The 25571-nt window shown below is 39.1% G+C and overlaps 1 protein-coding gene across 1 annotated transcript in view; it reads right to left on the minus strand.

Moving 5' to 3' along the window:
- The window catches only part of MTX2 (metaxin 2), a 35360-nt gene that overhangs the window by 6102 nt on the left and 3687 nt on the right, over positions 1 to 25571 (minus strand). Inside the window, exons 2-4 of the mRNA XM_080400424.1 lie at positions 15257 to 15304; positions 14239 to 14285; positions 1604 to 1676 (exon numbers count right to left, since the gene is read on the minus strand). Of these exons, the coding sequence (XP_080256550.1) occupies positions 1604 to 1676; positions 14239 to 14285; positions 15257 to 15304 (168 nt within the window). The remainder of the gene's footprint in view (positions 1 to 1603; positions 1677 to 14238; positions 14286 to 15256; positions 15305 to 25571) is intronic.

Below are 25571 nucleotides of genomic sequence, written 5' to 3' on the forward strand. Positions count from 1 at the left end.
ACCTACTGTTTGGCCTAGCTCAAACACTCACTTCTCACTGGCTCATCGGCCTAAGGGTAATAAATGAAGTGCACCACACCAAGAAAGGCTTCATCTGCATCCGCACACTGCAGGTTGCAGAAGGAAACAGAGTCTTCTCTGTGCTGCAGAATTCAGTGGTTTCAGTCAGACTGTACTTCACATACCAAGACAATTCTTTGGTATCATGCTTCTGACTCCCTCAGAATGGGTTTCATCATTATGACAACTATGAGATAAATAACCTTCCCCAAAAAAGATGAGATGCAGATCTTTGTCTGCTGCTGCGAGACAGAGGGTGGTGGGGAGGGAGAAGGGAATAAATGACACCCTTGTTTGAATTATCATTAAAGAACCAATATAAAGACAGAAAATGTGGCAAGTGAATAAAAATAGTAAGGACTCCAGGTGTAAGGGCAAAAATAATACATGTATTTCTACCTGCGTTTAAATTGAAGCAGTATCGTTTTCCCTCTCATGCTCCTTGTTTTCAGAAGAAGGAAGTGTTCAAACCCAATTACAACGTCAGATGCCAGAAAGTGTGGACATGGGGTGCAAGTGGCAGAGAAATGAAAACATGCAACTGTCACCAGTCCTACTCCTGCGCACACAAGATGCTCCTCTGTGCATGAATTCAGCATTTCAAAGCTACTTTATTTACCAACAAATAATATATCTCTCTCCATATTTTGCTGATTTTTTGCTACTGCCAGGCAACTGGTTTTTTTAAAATAGCTTAACTCCACTGCTTTTGACAAAAATATCAGTAATAGCAGAGCAGAACCCATGCAGCTGACAGACATATACTGACAAGCACTTCCACGTGGCAGTCACCAGAGCCAGGTAATCAGTAAAGCAGCACCTCCTCACAAAACAAAAATCTGGGACACTCTGCAAGGATTGCCAGACGTCTGTGCCCCACATTCAGCAACTCTCTCTGGGTTTTAGTTAACCTTCTGAAGCTGGCCTCTGGATGTTTTTAGGCAACCAGTCATCCCCAGCAAAAGGCAGGCTGTGTACCCTTCTAATGCTTTATTTATTGTTGGTGAGTTTGGATGTTCTGCCAGACTCATGGATCAGAGGAAGATTTAAATCCTCTATCACCCTTAACAGCGACAATGCACCCTTCAGTCTTCTCCTGTATCAACATCCTGGCATCATATCCCAGACAGGGTAACAAAAGATAATCTTTCTCCAGCGTCATCTCACCCCAGCAATGGGAAAATACAACAGCATTCACTGGAACATTCCCTGGATACAGAATAAAGCCACTTTTGGAAACATACGTCTTTCTATTTCAGGACACAACCATTCTCAGGCATTTGAGAAAAGGTTTCCACCAGGCATCTAAACCGTTTGAATGCTTTGTATGGGTACCGCATTCACAGGCACAGTTACACATCATGCCACTGTTACTTTGCATTTGTTTTAACTGTTTGCAGACGAGAAACTGCACTGAAGAGGAAGGGGGAAGGCAACCCGCGCACGGTTGCACCGACCGACTGTTATCAGCAAGACAAGGCGTAGTTGCCATGGTATCAAAATGGAGGTATAACGTAGTAATCTTAATGAAGGCCACACTTACCAGATGGGGACATGTACTCAGCATTTGCCCTGCAAACCACCCGGACTGGCAGATTGCACATTTGCAAAAAGGCCTGGAAACAAAGAGTCACATTTTAAAAGCATTAATAGACCAGTGACAAACAAATGTATTATTCTCAATGCATTTGACTATGTTTTAGCAGTTCCTAGTATCGCTTATGAAGTATAGTTCCTTGCATACTGCTTTTAGGAAGAAAGAAGGGTAGGTAAAAGAAAAACAAGGGGGGTTTTAACTTCCTTAGACAACTGTTTTATCATCCAGTCACTGACTGGAATTCTATCTGTTTTTCCTGTTTTTTCAACATAAGCAGAGAGAAGCAGTATCTGACAGACACAATTAGTGCTGTGGCTGTACAAAATTAAGTGACATTTTGCCCCTCCAGAAAATCATAGTACTTGCTTCTTCTGGCTAAAGCCGGCTAACCAAGTTCATGCGGTGTAACATGGCAAACACCTACAGTACCTTCCTACATTATATTTACAATAGCTGCCAGAAGTTTTGCTCTACGATACTGTCAGAGCACAAGCCTGCTTTGGGAGGAAGTATTTATGATGTTTAATTTATGTGAATCATGGAGAGCGTAAGTGATCGATTTACTGCTTCTATCTGTAACCTTAGATTCAAAGCATTCTCAGTAGGATACCAATTTTGCCAACACCTACCATCACCACAAAATCCTTAGTGTGCTTCTGTTGAAATACCAAAATATCAGAAAAAATACTTGTAATTGGACAGAACATGGCCAGTAAAGCACCTCTTAATCTCCGGAGTCTCTCACCACTCAGCTAAGTCCTACCATTCTTTTTGTCTTTGCAATTAGACAGGTCACAATTCCAGATTCCAAAATTATACTTATTTATCCACAGTGGCTTGAGGTCAAAAAAACATACACCAAGACGGTTACCACCATGAAGAAACATGCTGCCGTAACATGGCACTTTCTACATGAGCTTCCTCCTACCTCTTCAAATTGCAGGACCTGGCAGTAAACTGCACTCTCACACCTTTAGATGCTGAGACCATAATCATAGACATCAAAGTAACCTAAACCTTAACCTTGAGATTACCCACATCTGCATTAAATGAGACCATAAGACATGAACTGATACCGGCATCAGTCCTGTTCCTAACTTGGTGGTTTATGCAGTATCCATCAAGGAAAAAAACAAAACAAGCCAAACAGCCCCCGCTCTCCTCTCTCCTGTGCTCTTCCAAGTCCTTTATTCCCAAACCTAACCCAATCCAGGGAAAAAAAGCCAAAAGCTTTGGTCCTTTTCCAACCAAATTCAACAACTGCACAGTCCATTACAACATTTGGCTCCTGCAGGTTTAAATGACTTAAATTCAAATCCCAATTTAAAGCAAGAAACTATGGTCACAAGCTGCTACACACGACACTGATTATGGCTGACAAGAGGCTGCCTCAGAACCATGGAGGCTCTGCAAAATCCACCAGAAACCTGGTTTCTAACATCTTTTTATGTCCTCAGCGTAACTCTTTAACTTAATGCACTACTCCGAAGCCAATTACTATACATGCACATGCAGACAGAGACACAGAGAGTACTAGTCATCATCAACATAAGCCAAATACTGCAGCTTCTGCCCTATTTAGCAATAAATTGGTATCTAGAGTGTTTAATCCCAGCTGGAACCTCCACTGCTGCTTAAGGATGCAACTATCAACCAAAGACGATACAAGGTACTGGCCACATTTGACACCACCCCACTTTCTAACTCTGTGTACCCATTAGTCAACAAAAAACTGAGGCTTTTGCTGTCTTAGCATCTCAAACTCCATGCAAACAGTAAGAATACCCAAAGGACTAATTCTTAAACAAGAATTTAAGGCATTGGTCTGCCTCAGCCCAGGGTCTCTTCCTTTGCCTCCTGGCTCTGCAGGACCTAGTAAAGTCCAGGCTGTTCCAGCTACCGTTAAATGCATCATGTCTTCTGCCCAAACGGTGCCTTCATATGCAACTTCTTTGGAAACAGTGAAGAATACAGAGACTTTGGTTTCTATTAAATACATGCTCCTATGCCGCTGCTGGGCACAATCTAACACACCAAAAACATACACTCTAACTCAACTGGTACACAGACTTTGTTCTTCTGAAATTTCTACCAGTAGCTAACATCATCTCAACGGTACTGTGCTGCAGTGGAGCTGATGGCATCAAACAACAGCTCCAAAGAATTTCCTCTTTGGGTAGGAGGAGCAGAGTGAACTTCTACCATACTACTGTCCTGGTTTCAGCTGGCAGGAGAGGTAATTTTCTTCTTAGAAGCTGGTGCAGTGCTGTGTTTTGGATTTGGTGTGAGAACAGTGTTGACAACACACTGATGTTTTCAGTTGTTACTAGGTAATGTTTATACCAAGTCAAGGACCTTTCAGTTTCTTAGGGAAATTGAACTGGGAGGGGACACAGCCAGGACAGCTGACTTGAACTCGCCAAAGGGATATTCCTACCATGGGACGTCATGCTCAGTATATAAACTGGGGAGGGTTGGCTGGAGCCTGCAGATCCCTGCTCAGGGACTGGCTGGGCATCGGTCAGCAGGTGATGAGCAGCTGTATTGTGCATCGCTTGTTTTCTTTTCTCCCTTCCCTCTGGATTCATTTTTCTCCCTTCTCCCTCCTTTTCATTATAATTGTTATTATTATTATTGCTCTTAACTTTGTTTTATTTCAATTATTAAATTGTTCTTATCTCAACCCTCGAGTTTTACATTCTTTTCTGATTCTCCTCCCCATCCCTCCGAGGGGTGGGGGTGAGTGAGCAGCTGGGTAGTACTTAGTTACCGGCTGGGGTTAAACCAGGACAACTACTTAGTCCATAGTTGTTGAAATTCATCTCAAAAATATGTTAAGTTTCATTTGGTCTAGGCTTCCTAAATGAATTTGTTTTGCAGTAAGGCACTAAAATAACTCTGCAATTCTGCATTAAGCTAGAAATTACTTTTATAACTGCCATGTACTATTCTCACTGCAAGTTTAGAAGAAAAAAGTCTGAACAGCACTGGAGTTAGGGCAACACATGAATAACTGAAAAGCTTTTAAGTACAGAGACATATTTAAGCAAAAGGAGGTGAATCAGAGAACTATTTTTACTTTTTCATATCAGCATGTCAAAAATGAGACACACTGGCACAGAACGCTTCAGTTACATGAGTTGCTTCAGCAAATTACTGCCTACTGTACATCACATCATACATTGGTACTGTGTGTACAAGGTTTCTAACAAAAACAGTTCATGACTGTGAAAAACAGTCCTCAGCATAGAGGCTGAACTATAAATAAAATCTTTTCAGTGTAAAGAGTTCAGCCAAGTTTCCATCAAAAATCTGAATCTGACCTTTCTCTCTCTCCTTCTCAATAAACATCCATAGATCAAAGAATATCAACCTTTATTACATTTGGCAGGGAAATTCTACCTCAGTCTCTGGCCTAGTGCAAAGGGGACTGAGAATACATTGCCATTTTGGCATCTCAGAAATGCAAACACGCTGGGACCATGTGCCTTTTTCACACTTCTAAGAGAAAAGAGGAGAGAGGAAGTTGAGCCAGAATTGAGCTCTAAATTGGGAACAAATATTAACTAAACAAAATGTTTGCTACTCTGCATAATAAAGCACAGATTCTAGTAAACTTAGAAGTCAGTCCACCCTCAGTGAGGTTATAATAATTTTTAAAAAATTTAAAAGATGACCCTAAAGTAAACACCAAACCAAAAACCTGAATAAACTTCCTTGGAATACTCATCTTCAGTTCTGATGAATGTTTTTTAGATGACTGAGCTTGGGAAACTAAAGAGTGATTCGAGACTAAAATTGGACAAATCCATCTGGTTCTGCATTCACCCCAGCAGTCCTCCTGTGGGGTTCAGGAACAGTGGCCACTGGGGCTGCCTCTCCAGAAGCATTACAAGGCCTGTTCCAGCTATCCCTTCAGCATCCACGTGTTAACAACTTTACACTTCAATCTTCGTCTGTATTTAGGATTGGCTTTAAGATTAGTGATGCAATAGTAATGAAACACAAAACCAAAGGAAAACAGAACAGTGAAAGAGTTGAAGACAAAAACCATTTTGTGCCATACCATAAACCTAAAAATAAAAAATAAAAAAATTAAACCCACAATTACATCTTTAAAAAGACAGACACCCAGGGAATTAAAAGACCAATATGCTGAGCTGTAATTTGCATCCAAAGCATGACCTATTCAGTTTTAAGTGCTCTTTAAAAATTGTTCTGCAGCAGGAAAGTGAAGCAAAGCCCCACGATATGAGACACATTTAATCCTTACTGAATCTACACTGATGAACTAATCATTACCTAGAGAAATAGGCCAGTATCCATTTCTTGATTCAGCTTAAACTAACGGTCAACTGGAGAGCCTTCAAGTTCACTGAAAAATATATGGCAACTGACAAAAAGAGGCAGTGCTATCCCAAACTATGAGGGCTTAGACTAAGAAATAAGCCTTACAATTTGCATTGCTAGGAGAGTACTTACATTCTTCCACTGATGTCATTGAAAAGCTTTGGAAGTATTAGCAACATAAGTGCTTTTGACTTTTCAAGTTTTCAAGCACAGTGAATGCATTTCATATTTATGGAAATTATGGTTTCTTTTAGAAAAAGAGATGGACAAGGATCATGACCAATGCATTCTTACAAATATCCACTGCCAGAAAGCCTCTAAATTTTTTTTTCTGATGCATTCAACTAGCAAAATCAGATTTTAGACAGTAACTGATGTTAGATAGTAAGTGGCATGAAATATTACCAAAATAGTTGAAACTGGCACAGATCAAAGAAATCATACAGAGAGAATACAGGACAAAGCAGCAATTTTTGTGAGTCTCTATCTCATTTAACACTTTAGCCCAGTGATCAAGGGAGGATTTGTTCCCTTTTTGACGCTCACATAGAATGTCAAGAACCAACACATTTGGTGTGCAGATGGTATCAGACTGTCATGGCTTCCAACCCTGATAAAAGATGCAGTGAAACACTGATTATTTCAGCTCAGAGCATCTCATTTCCCTTTGGGTACCTCACATATATAATTTGAGCAGGCAAGTAAACCCCTACTCTTCCTGTCAGAGAAACCAGCAAAAGGGAGTGAGCTCAGCTCCTCTGAGTGCTTTTGGAGTGCAGGGCAAAAGGCTGAAACCACCCCAGTGCAGTTCTGCTGAGATTCATGAAGATATCAACACCCCTTCAAAGACACAGCATCAAAAGCTGAGCAATCTGAAAGATCAAGGGCCCATGCTTATTCTAGTACATCAGAGATTATTGCTAACATCATAAATTTGACTGATCAACTTAAAAAAGGACTGAAAGGGGCCAACTGAATTCCAAGTGACATAAGCTAGTTAATCAAGCCCTTGTGAAAATTCACCTAAAAATGGTAAGCAAGACTGTAACAACAAAACTAGAAACAAGACATTTAACTGAGCATAGCGTGTCATACCTTGACTTGTAATTCCAAAGAACAGCATTAGATTTCCCACTCTTTTCTCCTCTGGAAAAAAAAATGTACTGCCAAAGAATGAACAGGGTGACTATTGTAGGCTACAACCTGGATCTCCTCCAGCACCTAGGATTCTCATGCAATAATACTACAGCAGTTGCAGTTCTTCAGAATAGGGGTGGCGGGGGGTGGGGGTGAGGGGGGTGGGGGGGTGGGGCTGGAAATTATCTCTCTCGTCTGTGGTAAAACTGGTACACATTACTTCATCTAAAGTTTTCCAGTCCAAAGTAAAGATGTTCACTGAAAATGTTTGTTGATACTTTGAAAAGAACTCTCCTAAACAAACTCTAAGCAAGGAAAGGAGAACCGAATTCCTGCTGGAAAGGATAAACTTTTTTTTTTTAACGCTTAACACCTATCCAAAGAGTTAACTATTTGAATCAAATAGGATAAAAAGGAGAAATTAATGTTCTCATATCCCCTTGCCCATGTTACAGAAGATCAAGAAATTACTTCCCAATAGACTTTACACAAATAAAGGTAACTTCCTTCAGGCATAAATCTATGGCATTCACTACAACTGAAGGACATCAAACAAAAACACTCAGGCTTTTAAAAGGAATGAGTAATTTCATGGCTCATACTAGTTAGTGCAGCATAAAACAAGGATAATGAAATCTCAATTAGGAAGAACTGGGTTTATTCCCCTGGCATCAGCAGGAGTGCCTCTTTTATTCATATGTTCCATTGACTCTTTGCATTTCTGTAATTTTAAAAATAGGGGCCCGATTTCTTGTGCTGTATCAGCATTCAATGACTGAAGCAGATGCCTGGAAAACTGTCCAGTTTAGTAACTTATGTTTAATATAATGTCTACTACAAACACTTAATTTACTTCTGGAACAAAGTGTGTCCTTTCTTTGGATGAGGTTGATATAAGAAACAGGTAAAGGCATTACAAAATAAAGATTCAGCTTAATGGGGTCTGTTCAGCTTCTCTCCAACACAGCCCTATTCTGTCTCTCTTCCCTGCAGGCCAACAGTCTCCCCTCTCATGCTCTTTCAGCCCCTCTACCTGTAGCATCAGCTACTCTGCCAGCACCAGGGAAAGGGAGAAATGTGAACAATGTATTTCTAGCAATGCTGTCTCTCTTCTTCCAGACTGAAAGCACCAAGCCTACAAAGTTACTACTGCCTCTGTGCACCTTGTTTTTAATGGGAGATCTTGCTGTAAAGAGGGAGGAGGAGAGGTGCTGCAAGTCCATGAGGGAAAATAGAGGAGAGGGAGGTAAAAAGGTGCCACCAGATTAATTATGTCTGTCCTTCCCTGCCCTCCCAGTATTTACTGTTCTAGACTAGGGAACAAAGACTGTGGAAGCGAGGACAACAAATTGAAGAAAAGGCATGGAGAAGCCTCTCAGCGCCTTTCCTGCTCTACCACAAGCTGATCCACACAGGACTATGGTTTGCATTGCACTGCCTTCTCCTCCCCAAGAGTAGCATGAGCCACTCTGTTTTCGAAGTCAGCATGGAACAAGCCAGTTCATATTTTTGCTGCGAGAAAATGAAGTATCAGCAGCTATGTGCAGAAGGGCTGATAGGAAGCTCTGAGGTGACACTTGTTACAGTATTAATCAACAATCTTATGCCTATCATTCATTTCAATCATGGCAGGTGACACCTCCTGCCAGAATTACAGAGTACAGTTACAACAGCATTGCTTAAAGGACACAATCAACTTAAGGCTTATTTTGTTTTCTTATAGCCTGACCAATTTCAAATTCAAAATGTAGGTAATATGTTGGATTTCAGGTATCTAAAAAAATAATCAGAGCAATCACCTTTCTGCTGCCTTAGCCCAATTCAAAAGCCCAGAGCCCAGAAATCACAGCCAGCCGTGGGGCAACTCACCCCACCCTCCCCTTCCTCCTTTTCTCGCACAACTGACATTCTCGCCTCTGCTACTGCTGCCGTCCTCGAAACAATGCAAGAAAGGGATGCCATTGTGTCTTCCTATGATGACAAGGATGGAAAATGACTGTGCATGAAATACAATGGGAAAGAATTAAGAGACGGGAGGGAGGACATTTGTATTTTACAGTTAATTGTTTCAGATGCCATTCTTACTCTTGTTCTCCCTTCCTCTTTGCTCTCCCCAGCTAAGGAAGGGCTGTTTGGACACTGTCAGCTGGAAATACAATACACATCAGGCAGCAAATCACCCTTTCAAAGCTCCGCCACAATGCTCTTCCCTTCCCCTTCAGTCCCCTCGCACAATAATACATATGAGCAAAACACATATACTCATTAAAAATTAGTTACAATTTGATGTAAATCATATCCAGATTGCAGTTTCTGAGATCAGAGGCAAGAATGAAATTACTTATGTCAAGACTCAAATAGTTCGCAACTTATATCCCCACATGAGCAACACTATTTTCAGATGGCACACTCCAGGCTTCATTTGAAGAAGATATATTCATGATTAGTTTTTAATAAAGAACGAGGCACTCCAAGCCATCTCTTATTCAGCAGCACTTCTAAAAGCACTTATACAATACTGTTGTGAAAAAGAGTGAAAGGCGTTTTCTGTTTTCATTTTTGCATTATTTCATGAGCATACAAAGGACAATATGTGATGACAACTAAAGAGTTATTCTCTACTTTATTGCAGGAACACATTTTAAAATTAAAAACCATGAACAAATCTACAGAATAATTCAGTTTTCATATCAAACAGCTGCAGACCCTGTAACTGAAATAGTGTGTCTAAGGTTATAAATGAAAACTGTTCAGTATCATTCTTTGAGTGACAGATTAAATTCCTAATCCAGTTATGGTAATGGCCACATGTGTAGTTTAACATAAATTAAGAGCTTAATTATATTTGTGACTATTTTAAACAAAATAACAAATTCCTTTGTACCTGTGAATGTAATTTATAGCAAAGCCACGTTCATTCTCCAAAACAATCTATTTTACACTGCAGCACAACACTGCTCTAATGGTATAATGTAATTCTTGTTGTAGAATGCAGAAAGAGTAGATTCACTGGTAGCACACAGGTTTTGAAGATAAATGAAGATGCTATTCATTCAGGGGTAATTTCATCTTAGAACTATATGAAAGATGTTTCACTCACAAATAGTACCTGTATGGCTTGGGATTTAAGCATGTTTTCAGCTACAACGCAATGTGCTAGATTGATTATGTTGATACTGCATTTCTCATCATGAAGAATTCCAACTTTTATTCTCTTTAAAAAAAAAGACTGTCAGATTTTCATTTCAGTACTAAGCCTTTGTTCAAGCCTCAGCAACAAGTTCAAATTTCTGCTAATGTTTTGCCTAGAGAAAAAAACAAACCACTGCTCATATACACACACACTCAAGAAAAAAAAAAAATCACAAATCTGTCAAGGGCAATTAATCATGCATGATTTACACATTCATTTGATTACTTGTTGAAGTAAATAAGCAGTTGGTCTGTGTAACACAATTTTAAATTGCCCAAACATCCTTCTGTCATTCAGGACTAAGAACAGACAATTCTAAATGCGCTTTCCTGGAATATATTAAGACCACTTATAAGGACATCAATTGCACAAGCAATTAATACATATCTTAACATAATGAGCTGCAGGCTCTATAACCTCAGGACAGCTATGAGAATTTCCACAATCCTGAACATTTTAGACAGCCTTTTAAGCAAGACTCTGACACTACTTGCATAAAGATTTCAGAAGAACCTGTAATAACAGAGGCAGTCTCAACATCCACATTCCTCCTCCCAGCAAGTCCTAACATTTGAAGCAAGAGGCCTGGCACAGCACAGCTGTATTAACCCCCTCCCTCCTATGCAGCCACACTACTTCCATCCAGGCACTAAACAAAAAAGGCTTTACCTGCACCGGGTTTCAACAGGGAGACGAGGCCTGGACAGGCTCTCTGCTTCACACTGAAATATACTCTCCTATGGTAATTCAGTTTTAATTCGTTTAAAACTCCATTTTTCCATCCCTGAAGTTGTAGAGTTGTTTTGTTATTGAAATATAGTTGTGTATTCGTTTCTGGGTTTTGGTGGCTTTTCTTACTATCATAAGACTGATAAGCAGGAATGCTGTGTAATGGAAGCCGTATAATAAATAAGCAGAGAATGTTTTTTAACCATGAGTCATGTTACCCAGGAGGTGTATGTGTCTTCATTAACTTTAATGGGAAGAGGGCTGAACATCTCACAAGAAGAACAGAGCCTTCATTCAACACACAACGTTCTCTTTCCTGTCGCTGGATAATCATTACTGATTAGTATTTTCCTTGATCTTAATTCATTTGCAGTGAAAATAAAACTTCATTCAATATCAAGATTTTGCAGCCTAAGATCAAATGGGCTTCGCTTTCAACAGGACTGTATAATACAATACTTCAAGTTAATGAACAAGGAGTGCAAACACCAAGATGTACCAGCAATAATGCACTAGCTCTTTTGAAGTTATGTTGCATTTTCAGCAAATATAAAGAAGGTGAACCCAGTAAAAGGGAAAGGAATTGTTAGTCTGTTTCCAAGAACAATGGGCAGAAGCAGAATTAAAAAACAAACAACAAAATAAAAACCCCTACAAGAATCAGCAGAAAGGTTCCACAGATGAGAGAGATTTTTCTGGGGGGGTGGTTTGGTTGGTTTTTAACTATTGAAGGCACCACTACATTTACTTAGCAATTAATGGAAGACACTGCCCTCCCCTCTCTTATCTGACATACAGCTAAAGTCAGAAGTCCAGATTTCATTGCACAATGAGAAGTCATAAGCCAAATCATTATTAAAACAGCTAGATTCAACCAACTTCTTATGTTCGGTCTGCAGCCCTCACTACTCATTAATTCAAACAAAATGCCTGCAACAGTCTGTTCCACCTACACTGAGAGTAACTTGCTCTGCTGTCTGCTTGATCTGCTCTGTTGAAAAGAGGTACATGAAATGCCATCTGTATTGCAGGATCATCAATTTTAAACAGCCAACTTTTACTCTAAATAATTACTTATTATGACATCTGATTTTATTCTTTATTTTATATGTAGCTGCCTCTATATATGTCCTCTGAGCGCTATCCCAGAACAGCGTTATGAAGAGGTGCTGCAAGGAGATTCTGAGAAAGATCTGAAAGACCAGTTGCAGCACATTTAGAGTCTTGTTGTGAACCATGTTCCTTAAAGATCTGATGATTCACACGCTCTTTTGATCTGAGGCACTCAAAATTCTGAAGCTTTTTCACCACATGGATGTTCAACAAACCATCAACAAGGTATGTATCTTCTCTAGTGCTATCTGTATGCCCCAAATTAGTAACAGGGGGAAAACTAATGGCAATAGTGGGGAAAAAGTCCCAGGTACTAGCTCCTATTTCTCCTCCTATCCCCCATTCCCATTTCTTCCTCAGGAAAAGACACACACACACACCCCACCAAAAAGATACCCAGTAAAAAGATAAACACTCATCAGAATAAAAAGGAAATTCTAAACCAGAGGAATTCAGCAATTTGCTTACACAAAATACACCAGTATATTTAAAGCTTTCTGATCACTAAGCTAGTAATATATACCTACAGATCCTAGTAACATTTCAAAATGGATCAAAGACACCAAGGATAGCTATTCTTTTGGAGTCAAAACCGTGTTACAGAGATTCTTCAAAATAGATATGATTCCCTAATACAAAATTGTTCTATAAAGTTTAAGATCAGATATCTACCAGAGCCATATTTATAGTCATGGCTACTATCAGTTGTCCAGCTAGAGAATATTGAAGAAAAACAAGCATTTTTAATATATTATAGATAATTTATCATCTAAGTGACACGTGTAGGATAACAACAGACTGGAAACAGTAAAGCAAAATGATGCATTAGAAAAGGAAATTTTAGGGTTATGTTGATGCTTTTTTCTGTGTTTTAAATACAAGCCACACCTACACATTGTTAGATGGCAAGAATATTCATGACAGCCACAAAAGAATACAGTTTCTGGAGTAAAAAGGAACACTGAAATCAAGTGAGCAACAAAAGCACTTATTTGCATTAACTGTGAGGCACAATATAAAACACACTGCCCAAACAAACAGACACTGCCCCATTTATTTTGTGTACCAAAGATGACTCCTCTTTCCAGGAAAAGATAAGAATGTTTTCTTGCTGTGATAGAATTTACTCTTAGAGGTACCTCCTAGATTGCCAGACTGGAAGGAAAAAAGTTAAGAGATCTTGGAAGTAATTACAATGATCAAATGATCCCAACCTTTTCACCGATCATGTCAGGTAAAGTTTCCAAGTGTCTCACTTCAACTAAACAAGATGTGACCTTTTTGGATCGCACTCAAAGACTGCTTGCTCTAGCTGCTCTGAGCTAAACTCACACAAAAAGCAAGAAACGGGGGAACAGTGCAACTCCCTACTACACAAAGCAGCAGCAGTTACTCTGAAGAACAGGAACCTTACAGACATCCTGCTCACCACCACTTCTGACAGTCAGGCCCTCTTTGCTAATGGGGAAAACATCCCCTTGAGATTTGGGGTTACTGAACCTAACAGGTTAATGGCATTTATGCAGACTTCACAGCCACAGAGGTGCTTTTAAGTCAATTAGAGATGCAGGTTTATCAATTATATGGACTATTTCTAAAAACCACATTGGATCTCAACTCTGTACGCATAATGAAATTGAGAAAACCTATCAGAGACATATAGAGGTTTGATACCCACAGCATGAAGCAAACATGCCTCAAGTCTGGGGCAGTATTAGCTTCGTGAATTAAATACCCAGCAAGTATCATGCAAGATGTTACCAGACAAACTACCATACCAAGTGACAAAAGATAGGAACCATGCACAGTTCCCAGAGCAGGTAGATAAGCAGATACTGTACAAATATAGACCAATATAAATATGAGTACAAGCAGCAGCACTCTAAAGAGGACTCACAAATGTCCTTAAGGCACATCAGATACAGGAACTAAGTCATTGATTTTGACAGAAATAATTCTTAACTTACTCATTTCACTAAATGCTGTTACTTAAGCTAGATAATTCCATTATATTTTTTGAATAGTTAACATCTTTAGTTTAGAAAAGATGACGTTTTACCTGAACAGCAAGGGAAGATGCATTATCAGAAAGCAGAATTTGTTCCTCTGTTGAAAGAAAAACAAAAAACACAATTACAAAAAACAGTGTCCATTTAGCTACTGACCTGTAATTGTAAGCCATTCTAGATTGCATTTCTGATGCATAATACAAGGAGCACATATATAATTATTATGCAGCTGGTCTAGAAAACCTATGATATGAACATTAAAAAAGGAAAGAAAAAAAAAAGAATACCAGGAATATTTCTCCTGCAAATGCAGTTGCACTTATCATACGTTACCACCAATGTACAATAAGAAATACTCACAACTAACAACCAAATGCTTCAGTTTTATGCCAATTACTCTTCTTCTAATCAAAGTTAAATAAACCCACATCTTCATAACTCCTCTGGCTAAAAAGTAAAAGCATTCAGAAACCTATAGAAGTGGCTTGCAGTTAATATTGCACACTGTGTCTAGGTCTGTCACACAAAAGAAAGATGACAAGTTCACTGCAATAAAAATTCCATGCTTAGAAGACTAGGGCTGCTACCTATTAGTCTTCATTACTTTGCAGTCTTCTGACAACTGTAGCAGGCTGCTGAGCCCCAAATGGGGGCCATAATGTGATCTGATGATATATGAAGAGCTGCTAAAGGGAGCCTGAACCATCCTAGCCTATACATTTTAACAGTTCCTTTTTACCGAGAGCCCACTTTACCACAAGACTTCAAAAATCTGCTGCCTCAGCTATTGGTGCAGTAAATCTGCCAACTGTGCCTGCAACCACATCATTTTACACTGCCTACAGCAGCCAATATAATGAGTCAATAATAAACCAAGGACCTTATAGGCCATGAATAGCTGGTTTATATTGGCAGATGCAAGCGTAGCTAAAACCTCTGACCAGACAAACAACACAAAGGAGTCTTTTAACAGTTTCTGTGCTTCCTTGCCGTTAATTATCTTAGTGCATATTTAATGCGTTTTCTAAAAATAAAGTAATTATTAATTGCAACAAACAGTGTACCCACCCTTCAGTTGCTGATACAATGCAGCATTTTCAGGCCAAGGCTCTGTGGCTGTGGAAAGAAGAGGAATTAATTAAGCAAGCCAAACAAAATGTGCTTGCAGATGCTAACTGAACACAAACGTTACCTAGAGCAGGAACTCAAACTGCAACGATGCTGATGCAAGATTTAACTTGTCCTAAAATCACCCCATTGCCACTGTCTTCTCCCATACCTCTCTCCTGCTCACAGGGGGACAACACAGAGCAGAAAACTAAGTCCCAAAATTTAATGTTGCAAGAAAAGCTAAAATTCAAGCTACGTTACAGAAGGCCCTGTTAATTCTCAAGCAGCTGAAGCAGCTATTTTACCTCCACCATAAAAACATCCTTGTGCACATCCCCATCACAATTCTGGCCACTCTCAAGATCAACTATTTATTAAGGTACTAAACAAAGAATTCTGGAAAGAACAGAACACACAGAGGAGATAGGCACAAACCTCCAAACCAAGTGTGAGCAATGCTTTGGGGAAATGAAGGTCACTGGTCCTATACAATACCACAAAGTCAGGTGCTTGGGCATGTCAGAAACCTATCCACCAGGACAACTGGGACTACTTATTGCTTTAAATGATGTACTGGTCTACCCTAAAATGGGAATGTCAATATGTATTAACAAAACTGCATCATCAGTTGTTCAAAACAGTTAAACAGTTGTTAAAAAAAAAAGGCAAGAAAATAAAAGACAATCACATCTTCCATTAAGAACCGTTGCGCTTAATCAGTCATACACCACTTGAATTTATGGGAACGCAAAAACAGTGATCAGTACTGATTTACTGTTAATGGTAGCATTAAGATACAGGTCACCACATTGTTTCATCTCCCTTACATTCCTTGTGAATGTCTGATTAAAAAATCTATTTTAAAATACCAATTCAAAACTTGCATTCTACCCAAACTAGGTATTTGTAAACAAAATTAATGCCCTCATAACTGTAATGTTTTTAAGCAATAATGTCTATAAATAACTGTGTGCGGTTCAAACAGAAAGATGTCACTGGCTTCCGTAAGGTCATTCTTTGTGCCTTTGCCCTCAGAACTCGAAGGGAAAGAAAGTACAAATGTCCATCACCCTTTTTGGATACTCATGAAGTATTAACTTCTATGGAAGTCACATAGAACTGTAAAGCTTCTAACACTGTACACAGTTTTGCAAAGGTCACTGCCTCTAACATTAAGGCAGAGAGCCTACAAAAGCTATACTAGTATGGGCATGAGAAAGCAACTAATCACATTTAAGTGTCATGAAAAAATGTTTTATGTTTTATTGTAGCAGTTATTGGTTTTACACACCTCCATTAAAGTTTTGCCCTGGAGTAAAAATTCTTGAGGTGGAAGTACATTTACTTCTTTAAATAAAAAGAGACCAAGATAGTGTCTGTGGTATTACAGTCTTAACTGTTTAAAATAATTTATCTAACATACATTTCTTCAGGTCCACCGAAGTCTTGGAAGAGCAGATGGAATGAGAAAATTAAGAATGTTATTATTATACTTCAGTAAACTATCAGTGCTAGACTGAGATACTTACAGAAGTAACTAAGTCACAAAGGCACACTGATCTCAAATACTCCAGCCAACCAGTGAAAACATCCTTTTCACATGTCCAGAACGGTACATAGAACTTCAAATTGCATGGGCCCATTTCTACTGAAAATTTTTGCCTGAGCCTCTTCAGACTGAAATGTCAGATTTATATTGCATTCTTGAATTCCAGCCCAACTGGAAATGGCCTATTTTTACATAAGAACATGGCTGAAATATTTCAGGCCCACAAAAATGAAGTGAACTTTTCATCTTCCAACAAAATGCTTGGTGTATTTCAAGAAATTCAAACACTAGTAATTCCAGTCTGATCCTGGCACTAAGTTATATGCAGCCATAGAGATATACGTATATATGTAACAGCTTCTCGGCACATAGAACCCAAAACTACACCGCTGGTAAGGCATGCCATATCCATGCCATAAACTAAAACACGAGTAGAGTGGTTTTTTGTAACTTGTTTGCCCTTATCAGCTTATATTTTCCTTCCACATTCCACTGATCACATACAGATATTCATGAACTATTATCTGCTGATCCTAATTTCATTAGTCATGATATTAAGTCTTTATCACACAGTCTTAGTACACAAAAGCACACGCCCAAATTGAGGGATGGAAAGGACAAGGGTAGTTTAAAATCTTTGCATTCACTCATTCGCAGTTTAGTTGTGTACTAATATATGTCTTTTGTCATCTTTACTTGTCAAACAGCCATATGAAAACCTCAGCCTTCGTTATCAGTATACCTTAAACTCTGAATTTCAGCAGTTCCAAGAAAATGAATGAATAATAGCCGCTGCACTTGGCACCTGACAAGTCTCCAGAGGGAGGTCACAATTCCGACTATGCTGACAAGGTGGACACATGCTCATGAGCTTGAACTGAAGCCTCCAGTCCTTTTCACACAGACCAGACAATTGATTTTGCTGTCACTGTATGGACTGGATTTTAAAACAATCAACTTCACGTTAAGATTCACTTATTATTACTCATATCCCAGAAAAAAAATATTCTGCAGCATGCATTCAGAATTGCACGCAGCCAATCACGTTCAGCAGCACCAGAGGTAAATACACAAAGCCTGTGTAATCCTCTGAAAATCAAAGAATTAAACACTCATTCACTATCTATCTCCTATCTTCCAATTTCTACTCACTCTTTCTTCCAAGGTGTTTAGAGTATTAAATATTTTTTTCTGATGGAGCAAGAAGTTTAAATACACACTGCTACCTGAGAGGTCCAGGTTTGTAAAGTGCAAGCTAAGCTCACGTATCAGCTACCAAGCCACCTTCAATTAGCTATAAGGTGAAAAGATGCAGCTAAGGGAGATCAGAACCCTGTTGGAGGAAGAGAAGAGGAGGAACTGCTGAAGGGCTGTCACACGCCTCCACAAGAGGAGAAAGTGTGTAACATCTTTAATGTACGGCAATGACTCTTGCCTTATGAATGTAGGTGAAGACATAATTTGTAGAATAATAGGCACTAATATTACACACTGCTTCAGTTCTGTCATATTTCCAATCCATCAAGTTGATTAATGCTATAATAACTCCTCACAAACTTATCATTTGTGCACTAATGAAGTCAAATCCAGTTTATCCTTTGGCAACTATAATCTTCCGGTCTGTAGATGTTAGTTTCCCTGCTAACCACAGCTACTGTGGCACTAGGTATATAAAGAGAAAATTAACAAATGTGATGTCAACTCAGTTTCAGAAGCTTTCAACACAGAATCACATTTATGTGTTAGAACCTACGCAACAGACATTTTTATCATTAGCTGCTCACAGGATTAAATAACTGCCCGGAAGTATGCCTTACAGGAAGAGCTTCTCCACATATCTTCAGAATTAGGAACTATTTGGTTCTTCCTTCTGCCTTCATAATCAGAGGAATTACTATTGTGTGGTTTTCAATGGGTCTGTCTCTCAGGCTTGCAGTCTTTAGTAAAAGTTGTTTTCCCACCCTACTGAAACTTTTCCCATGCTTAACGAATTCAAATTTTAGTCTTTCATGTAGATGGTCTGCTGTTTGTTCAGGACAAGCAAACCTCATACTATTGTCTCTCCCTGCCTCTCCTCTACCAAACTGCTTGCTTTAAAGCCAGGTATAGGAAACAACCATCTGCAGGATCAGTCCTCCCTGTAGCATTTGTCCAAAGTGAGTTTGAGTTCAAAAGTTACTGGGAAGTGAAAATTAAAGTGAGTGGACACAGAAAGCATTACTTTGCAAGCCTTGTTATCCTAGGAGCTGAGAGTTCAGCAGATGCAGCATATCACAACAACCAGAGAAGTAAAATAGCAAGTAAATCACCTACATAAAATCTTATTTGGTTTTGTGGATGACTAAAAATGCATGAAAATTTCACTAAGCTCAAGGTGTTTGTTAGTCAAAGTTTCATTTATTAACAGTTTAGCATAGAAAATGTGATTTCAAAGTGTTAACAGGGTTCTCAGGTGTCAAATTAGACTTTGAGAAGAAAATTCTGTGAACTGGTGTGTTGCATGTTCCCAGCGGAATTTTAATTACTTGGGTTTGCAACTATCCATTAAAACATTAAAACTATTAGATTTCTAGAATCTTCACCTGTCACGTCAGAGAATGACTTAGAAAATATGTAATCTCTGCTCTCAGTAAAAAACTTCCAAAACACAGAATAAGTCATGACAGTCACATAAAATTCTTTGCCACTAAAAATGTATTGCATTAGATGCATTCCTCAGATTTTGTGGTGAAATGTTTTACTTGAGCAACATTAAGGCCAGAAACAGATACTCAACTAGCATTTTGATTTCAACGTTTCCAGATGTTTCAGACTGTGATTTCAATATTAAGACTTCATCCACCCAAATGCTTTTGGGACAGCAAGAGAGAAGAACGCACATATGCTGTAAGAAGAGATACTCAAGAGCACTGGACCCCACTACCAGCAGGGGATCAGGAGCTTACCTGAGGCCTGTGCACATCTCAGCTCCAACTAATGCTCTCAAAACAGGACATACTGTACTTGTACAGTGCTGAATTTTAATCCAAAGAATGAGAGGGTGCAATAGCACTCGCCCAGTGAAGTCTATGCAAGAGGAAGTACCACATTCCCAAGATGCTCTACAGTGCCCCAGCCCCACCAATTCCTTTTCCAGGCTGTTCAGAGTCTCTTTATACATGTACACAACTCAGTTTCAACTCCTACACTCTACTGGGAAACTATTCATCCTGTGTCAGTGCTGCCTAGACAGACGGGGGAAACAGACATTTTCATCCACCTTCACAATGATGAAAGAGATGTAATGAAATGATGGTTTACAGTTATGCCTTTAATTCTGTTACTTCAAAAAATGAGACTCTGACTATGGAAATGAGAAGCCACAAAATACTCTGCATGTTAAATCATGTAATATGCTAAACAACAACACAGCCATTTCAGCAGTCTAGTATGAATAGCCAGTTTCAAGCGGAAGGGTATGCGGTGTGATTTGCCCTGCTAGTCTGCCACTCATTTAGCACATTTGTTGTCAAGCTACAGCATTCTTGAATATCAGCCACAGCAAACATCACAGACCTCTGGATCCAGGCATCAAGATGTTCCCTCCTGCACAGGAAATTAAGTTATCAACAGGCTAAAAGTTTTTGTAGGAAAAATTCAACTTGAAATTAGGTTGTTGCAAGCTATTAGTAATAACATAGAATTTTGGTGGGGCAAGAACATTTCTGAAAGGCAATGCAGATCGCAATAGTTTCCTGTTATAAAACTAGCCTATACCTAATAAAAATCAAGACTACTGCATTAACACTCAATATTACTATCCTGTTGATTATTTCTCAAATAGTGAAAAACTATACAGTGAGAATTAAATCAAGACAATTTCTGCCCCGAATCTCCTATAAACTAAAATTTACTTAACTCTCAGTATGCTAGCAATTTTCCTTTTGTGTCTTCTTCCTGCTTCTGTGAACACAGTACTCAGTCAACTAACAACCTCTTCCATGCAGTTCACTGTGTGCTGTTGCATAGATGAGCCTAGGATCTAGCTAGTGAACATCTGATCTTCTCAGAGTAATTTCCTGCAATGTTAAGAAGTTTATGGATTGTACAGAAATAAAGACTACTTCTCTAAAGTCACCACATTTGCATGGATCAGTTTTCTTTCTGATATATTCCTCTTAAACACTTTTATATTAAACTTGCATAAAAAGGAGGCAAGCTAAAACATCTGTGTTTACCAGTTTGGTTCACACAGCATTACAAGGCCTGTTAAAACAGCCAAGAGGCAAGATATCCTCTATTAAACACCAAAAAAAGTTGGCATTAATTTGAATCACAGTATTGCAATATTACAGCTGGAGAGATTAACTTACACATTATTTCCAGTTTCCCTTAGCCTCTCCCCAGGTACAAATTTGATTAAATTATAATGAGATACCTCAAAACTGCTTTCTCACAAGAGTAAACACTAAAAAGAAATTTAGTCTTACATCTGGGCAACATTCACATCCAACATTACACACCAGTCTCCAAACATTACACAGCAAACATCATAACCATCAGCAGGAACACAGTTACCTTTTCTGGTTTCCCAAGACTGGTGCTATGGGGGTGACTGGCTACTCACTATGTTCTAGATGTAGTAACCCAAAGAAAGCCACACAGAACGCTATCGCACAGACTCCAGAAGGAAAGAGGATTATTCACCACTTGACATTAAGATGCATCAAAAAGAAGCAGACAATCACTTCATTCTCTTTTCATAATACAAATTGGTCATATTTTCAAGTAGTAATATCTTACTTTAAAAGAAAAGGCCAAGAATTTATGTGTTTCTATACCGTTATTACAGAAAATAAGTGGAGGGGTATATTTTGATTAATACAGTGAAGCTGTGGCCACTTTGGAACCAAAGCAGTTGAAAATATGTATCTCATACATTAACGGTGATCAATAAAGGAAGTATGAGAAAGTTGTGAATTAGCTTCCTTAAGACCCACCACCAGTCCAACCCACCCACACTGAGTACAGATCAATTTCATGTAATTGGTCTGATCCTGTAAACTAACAAGGGCCAAGAAAAAACGAAAACATCAGCAACTCCCTGGCTCTGCTGACAAAGGACTAAAAAGTGTTTCATAGTGCCTTGCCAAATGAAAACCGACTTTCACACAAGTTAAACCGTATGCATTAAATCATGTATCAAATAATTACATCATTTGCTTAAATCCATCCCAGGCCTCCTACACAGAGCTATTACAATTCACGTAAATCATGACTGTTCAGTAATTATTGATCAAGCAGATTGTCATCATAAAGACTCAATCTCAGCAACAATTCTCAAACTTGAGTTTCCTGTGGCTGCACCACTAAGACAGTCAGCGTGTGACATTACTGCAGCAGCCATTTAGCATGACACAATCTGCTTCTTCACCCTCCAAGAAAGCTATTAATTGCATGTATTTAAGCATTAGTCCAATTCTGTTACTATCTTTGAGTTCACTTTCCAGAGCATACACATCTGCAGTTCAATCATCCAGGATGCTCAGCACTCATTGCTAGGGGAGGCCACAGGAGAGAGATCACTCAGCATCTCCCCACTTGCACAATCACACCTCCCACCAGCAGAGGCGGCCAAAAAATCTCAACAAAATTAAATCCATAAATAAAAGTTGCTCCTAAATCAACATCTGGATTTATTCAGAAAAACCAAGAGAGTGTGCCAGCTAAATGATCTCAAAACATTTATTTATAAAGCCCTGACAAGATGGAGCTATTTTACTTATTCCTGATATTCAGCATAAACACTCCATCTCAAAGAAGCTCTGTAATTCTTAATTATACCTTTTTATAGATCTCTAAATCAATACCTTCCCTTTGTGCTACTTAAGTCCCTTGCCCCTCTTTGGCCCTGACTCAAGAAGTGAAACTTTAAGCACAGCAGCTGTGAAGAGTAGGACAGTGGAGGTATGGTACTCATGAATGCCTTAAGTGCCTTACTGAACTGGGATGTTTCTTAGCCATGTTATCTACACTTGTATACTTTAAATCAGTCCTTTGAAAGCTCTCTTAGATTGAGATCCCCTCTTCTCTGTGGTAGTCTGAACTCCTCCTCCCCTACAGATATTTGGCAGGCAGTCTGAACACCACTTCTGCAAAATGCCCGGAGCTCCCTGCTTTCTCATCCACAGCACCCCTGCTCTGATCCACAACAGAAATCCTACACATCTGTCCAGCCAGACAGGACCTCAATATCCCACAGGTGCTCCAAAAGCTGCTCCCCACACACAGAATTCCTGCTCACCCAGCCCTAGTCCCTCTGGGCTTTCAGTAAGGCTCCCCTGCATTGTCCCTTTCCTGTCTTGCCCACAGCCCTGAGCACAGTGGTACCAGGAGTTACAAGTGATGACAAAATAGACTCTGTGCCAGAGTCCTGAAAAGGGGCAAGAAGAGCTGAGACCTCTAGGCAGAAGAGCTCTGCAGGGTAAAAACAGAAAGAGCATTGATGCAGTCAGCCAGCCAAGCGCTGCCACTAGCAAGGGGAAAGATGGTGCTTTAGGGCTCACAGTCTTTAAGTCATCCCAAAACAGATAATGGTATTTGCAATAGCACCTCTCAGGCTCTTCCTCACCTCTGGGAAACACTGCAGACTCCCTGCTTCAAAATCTGAAAATGTTATCCTGTTCTTTTAATCATATCCTCACAGCCTTCCTCATTTCTTTTCCAAGGCTTTCAGTGAACACACCCAATGCCTCCAGAGTTTCTCCAATATGGCATTCAAATGCAAATGCCACCCCCCCAAAAAAAAAAAAACCAAAAAACATGCAGTTGGACTTGGAAAGTTCTTGCTAGGGATGCAAGCATGACATTGGCTTCAATTTTATTATACAACAGCTAGAAGGCAGAACGGTTAAAAATTCCCATCTCTCAGCATTTTTTCTTTCCAATTCAGCATACACATTCCATTTTTTTGGTTGGGCTTTTTCCCCCACAAATGAGACTGGTATCAATTTTTCCTCTTTCTTTGGAGCACCATTGTAATTTTTTCCTTTGATGTTTCCAATCCTTCCTACGCATTTCATAGGTTTTACTACTACATGTAAATTCTTCCATTTTGTATTAAAAAATCCACATTTGTGTGCCATCTATGTTGCCTTCTCAATAACTAAAGAGCAGAATTTAAAAAGAATAATAATAATAAAAATTTCAGAACCTGGTGCGGACTTTCTCCCTGTCCTCTCCATGACTGGCATGCATCTGCAGTTTCTCACTCACTTTCAAGAAAGAACTGAAAATGCCCAGCAGCACAGCAACATTGGACGCCCGTTCACCTAGAGCAAAGGACAGCAACCAAGCTCTTTCACTCAATTCTTGTTTTGAAAAGGGAATGGCTCATAGGGCACAAACCTACAGGAAGCGACCACGTTAGTGCCTGAGGACAGTCAGAGAATAGAACATTCAAGGGCCAGAGAGAAAAAAGGAGTGAGAAAGACAAGAAACTGGTCTTTCTCCAAAGTCATTCTTCTATGACCTCTTGTGAGCTGAACAGTTAGGCTCCTAAGCAGCACTCATATTTGAAGCATTCTACAACGGATGAAAGCTCACTTGCAAATCAAACTGGACAATAGCAAAATAAGTGTTACTTTTCATTTACTAACTTTGCTACGGTTATTTCTAGAGCAATCTCATTTCTGGCATGAGAAAAGACAACAGTACTTTAGCAGAAAACATGTAACAATAAAATGCTGATTAGAGAAAGACTGCTTAGTTTTAATGGAGCCAGAAACAACTATAGAAGCATACTCTTACTATAAACTGCAATTATATCGCTTCTTAAAAACAAAAAATAACAGTATCTCAAAATGAATTGTGTACTGTACTATAATAATTGTGAAAGTAACTTTTCCCCTAACCTAAAAAAAGACTAGATAGGCAACCCACTCAAAGGATTGGTTCAAATCAAGCCATAAAACATATGTGTCTGAGCATAAATTGGCAAGAGCAGTGTAAGAGACTTCTTTATTGGAACTGAACAAGAGTTAAAGGGATTCCTTTTAGTTTCATTACCAAAAAAAAAAAAGCACAGGTAAAAGAACACTGTAAGATAAAATCATACAGCCTGACAAATTTCGTATTTTCGAATCGCCTGGTTCTGACTACAAGCACCTCTGCAGAAGCCTTAAACAATCTGTGCTGCAGGCAACCTGTTATTAAGCAAGAATAACTATGTTTTTTCACCTTACACATGCAGGAAATGTTAACATTTACCTATGCACATTTTGATGCACAAAATGCATACTCCATTTAAATTTTATGTCTTTATGTGCAGGAACAATTCAGGTGGTCAGGTTTCATTCCCAATGTATTTGTTCTCAGCCAAACTGCAGCTTGTCTCAATACATTAAACATGCACATCGGAGATTTATTTGTGCTCTGGCATGTCACACTGGAGGTAGACTCACTAAGAATGTAAAATATCTAAAGGCAGAAGGGCATCTGTTTTTCAAACTGCATTCATTTCCCTTAGTATTAAAACTAGCCTAAGACCTTTGGACGTAACTCAACAGCAATAAACAGAAGTAATTTTCAGAGATCAAAGGACAAACAAGGATATTATTTTCTCTCTTTTGATCACTGATCTAAAACTGGGGGGTGGGGCTGGGGTATGGATAAGCATATTGAGTAATTTAGTGATCAATTAAACATCTTTTCAACAATCTTTTACAGATTATTTGAGCAGTCAGC

Source organism: Falco punctatus, assembly GCF_963210335.1.
Source record: "Falco punctatus genome assembly, chromosome: 8".
NCBI lineage: Eukaryota > Metazoa > Chordata > Aves > Falconiformes > Falconidae > Falco > Falco punctatus.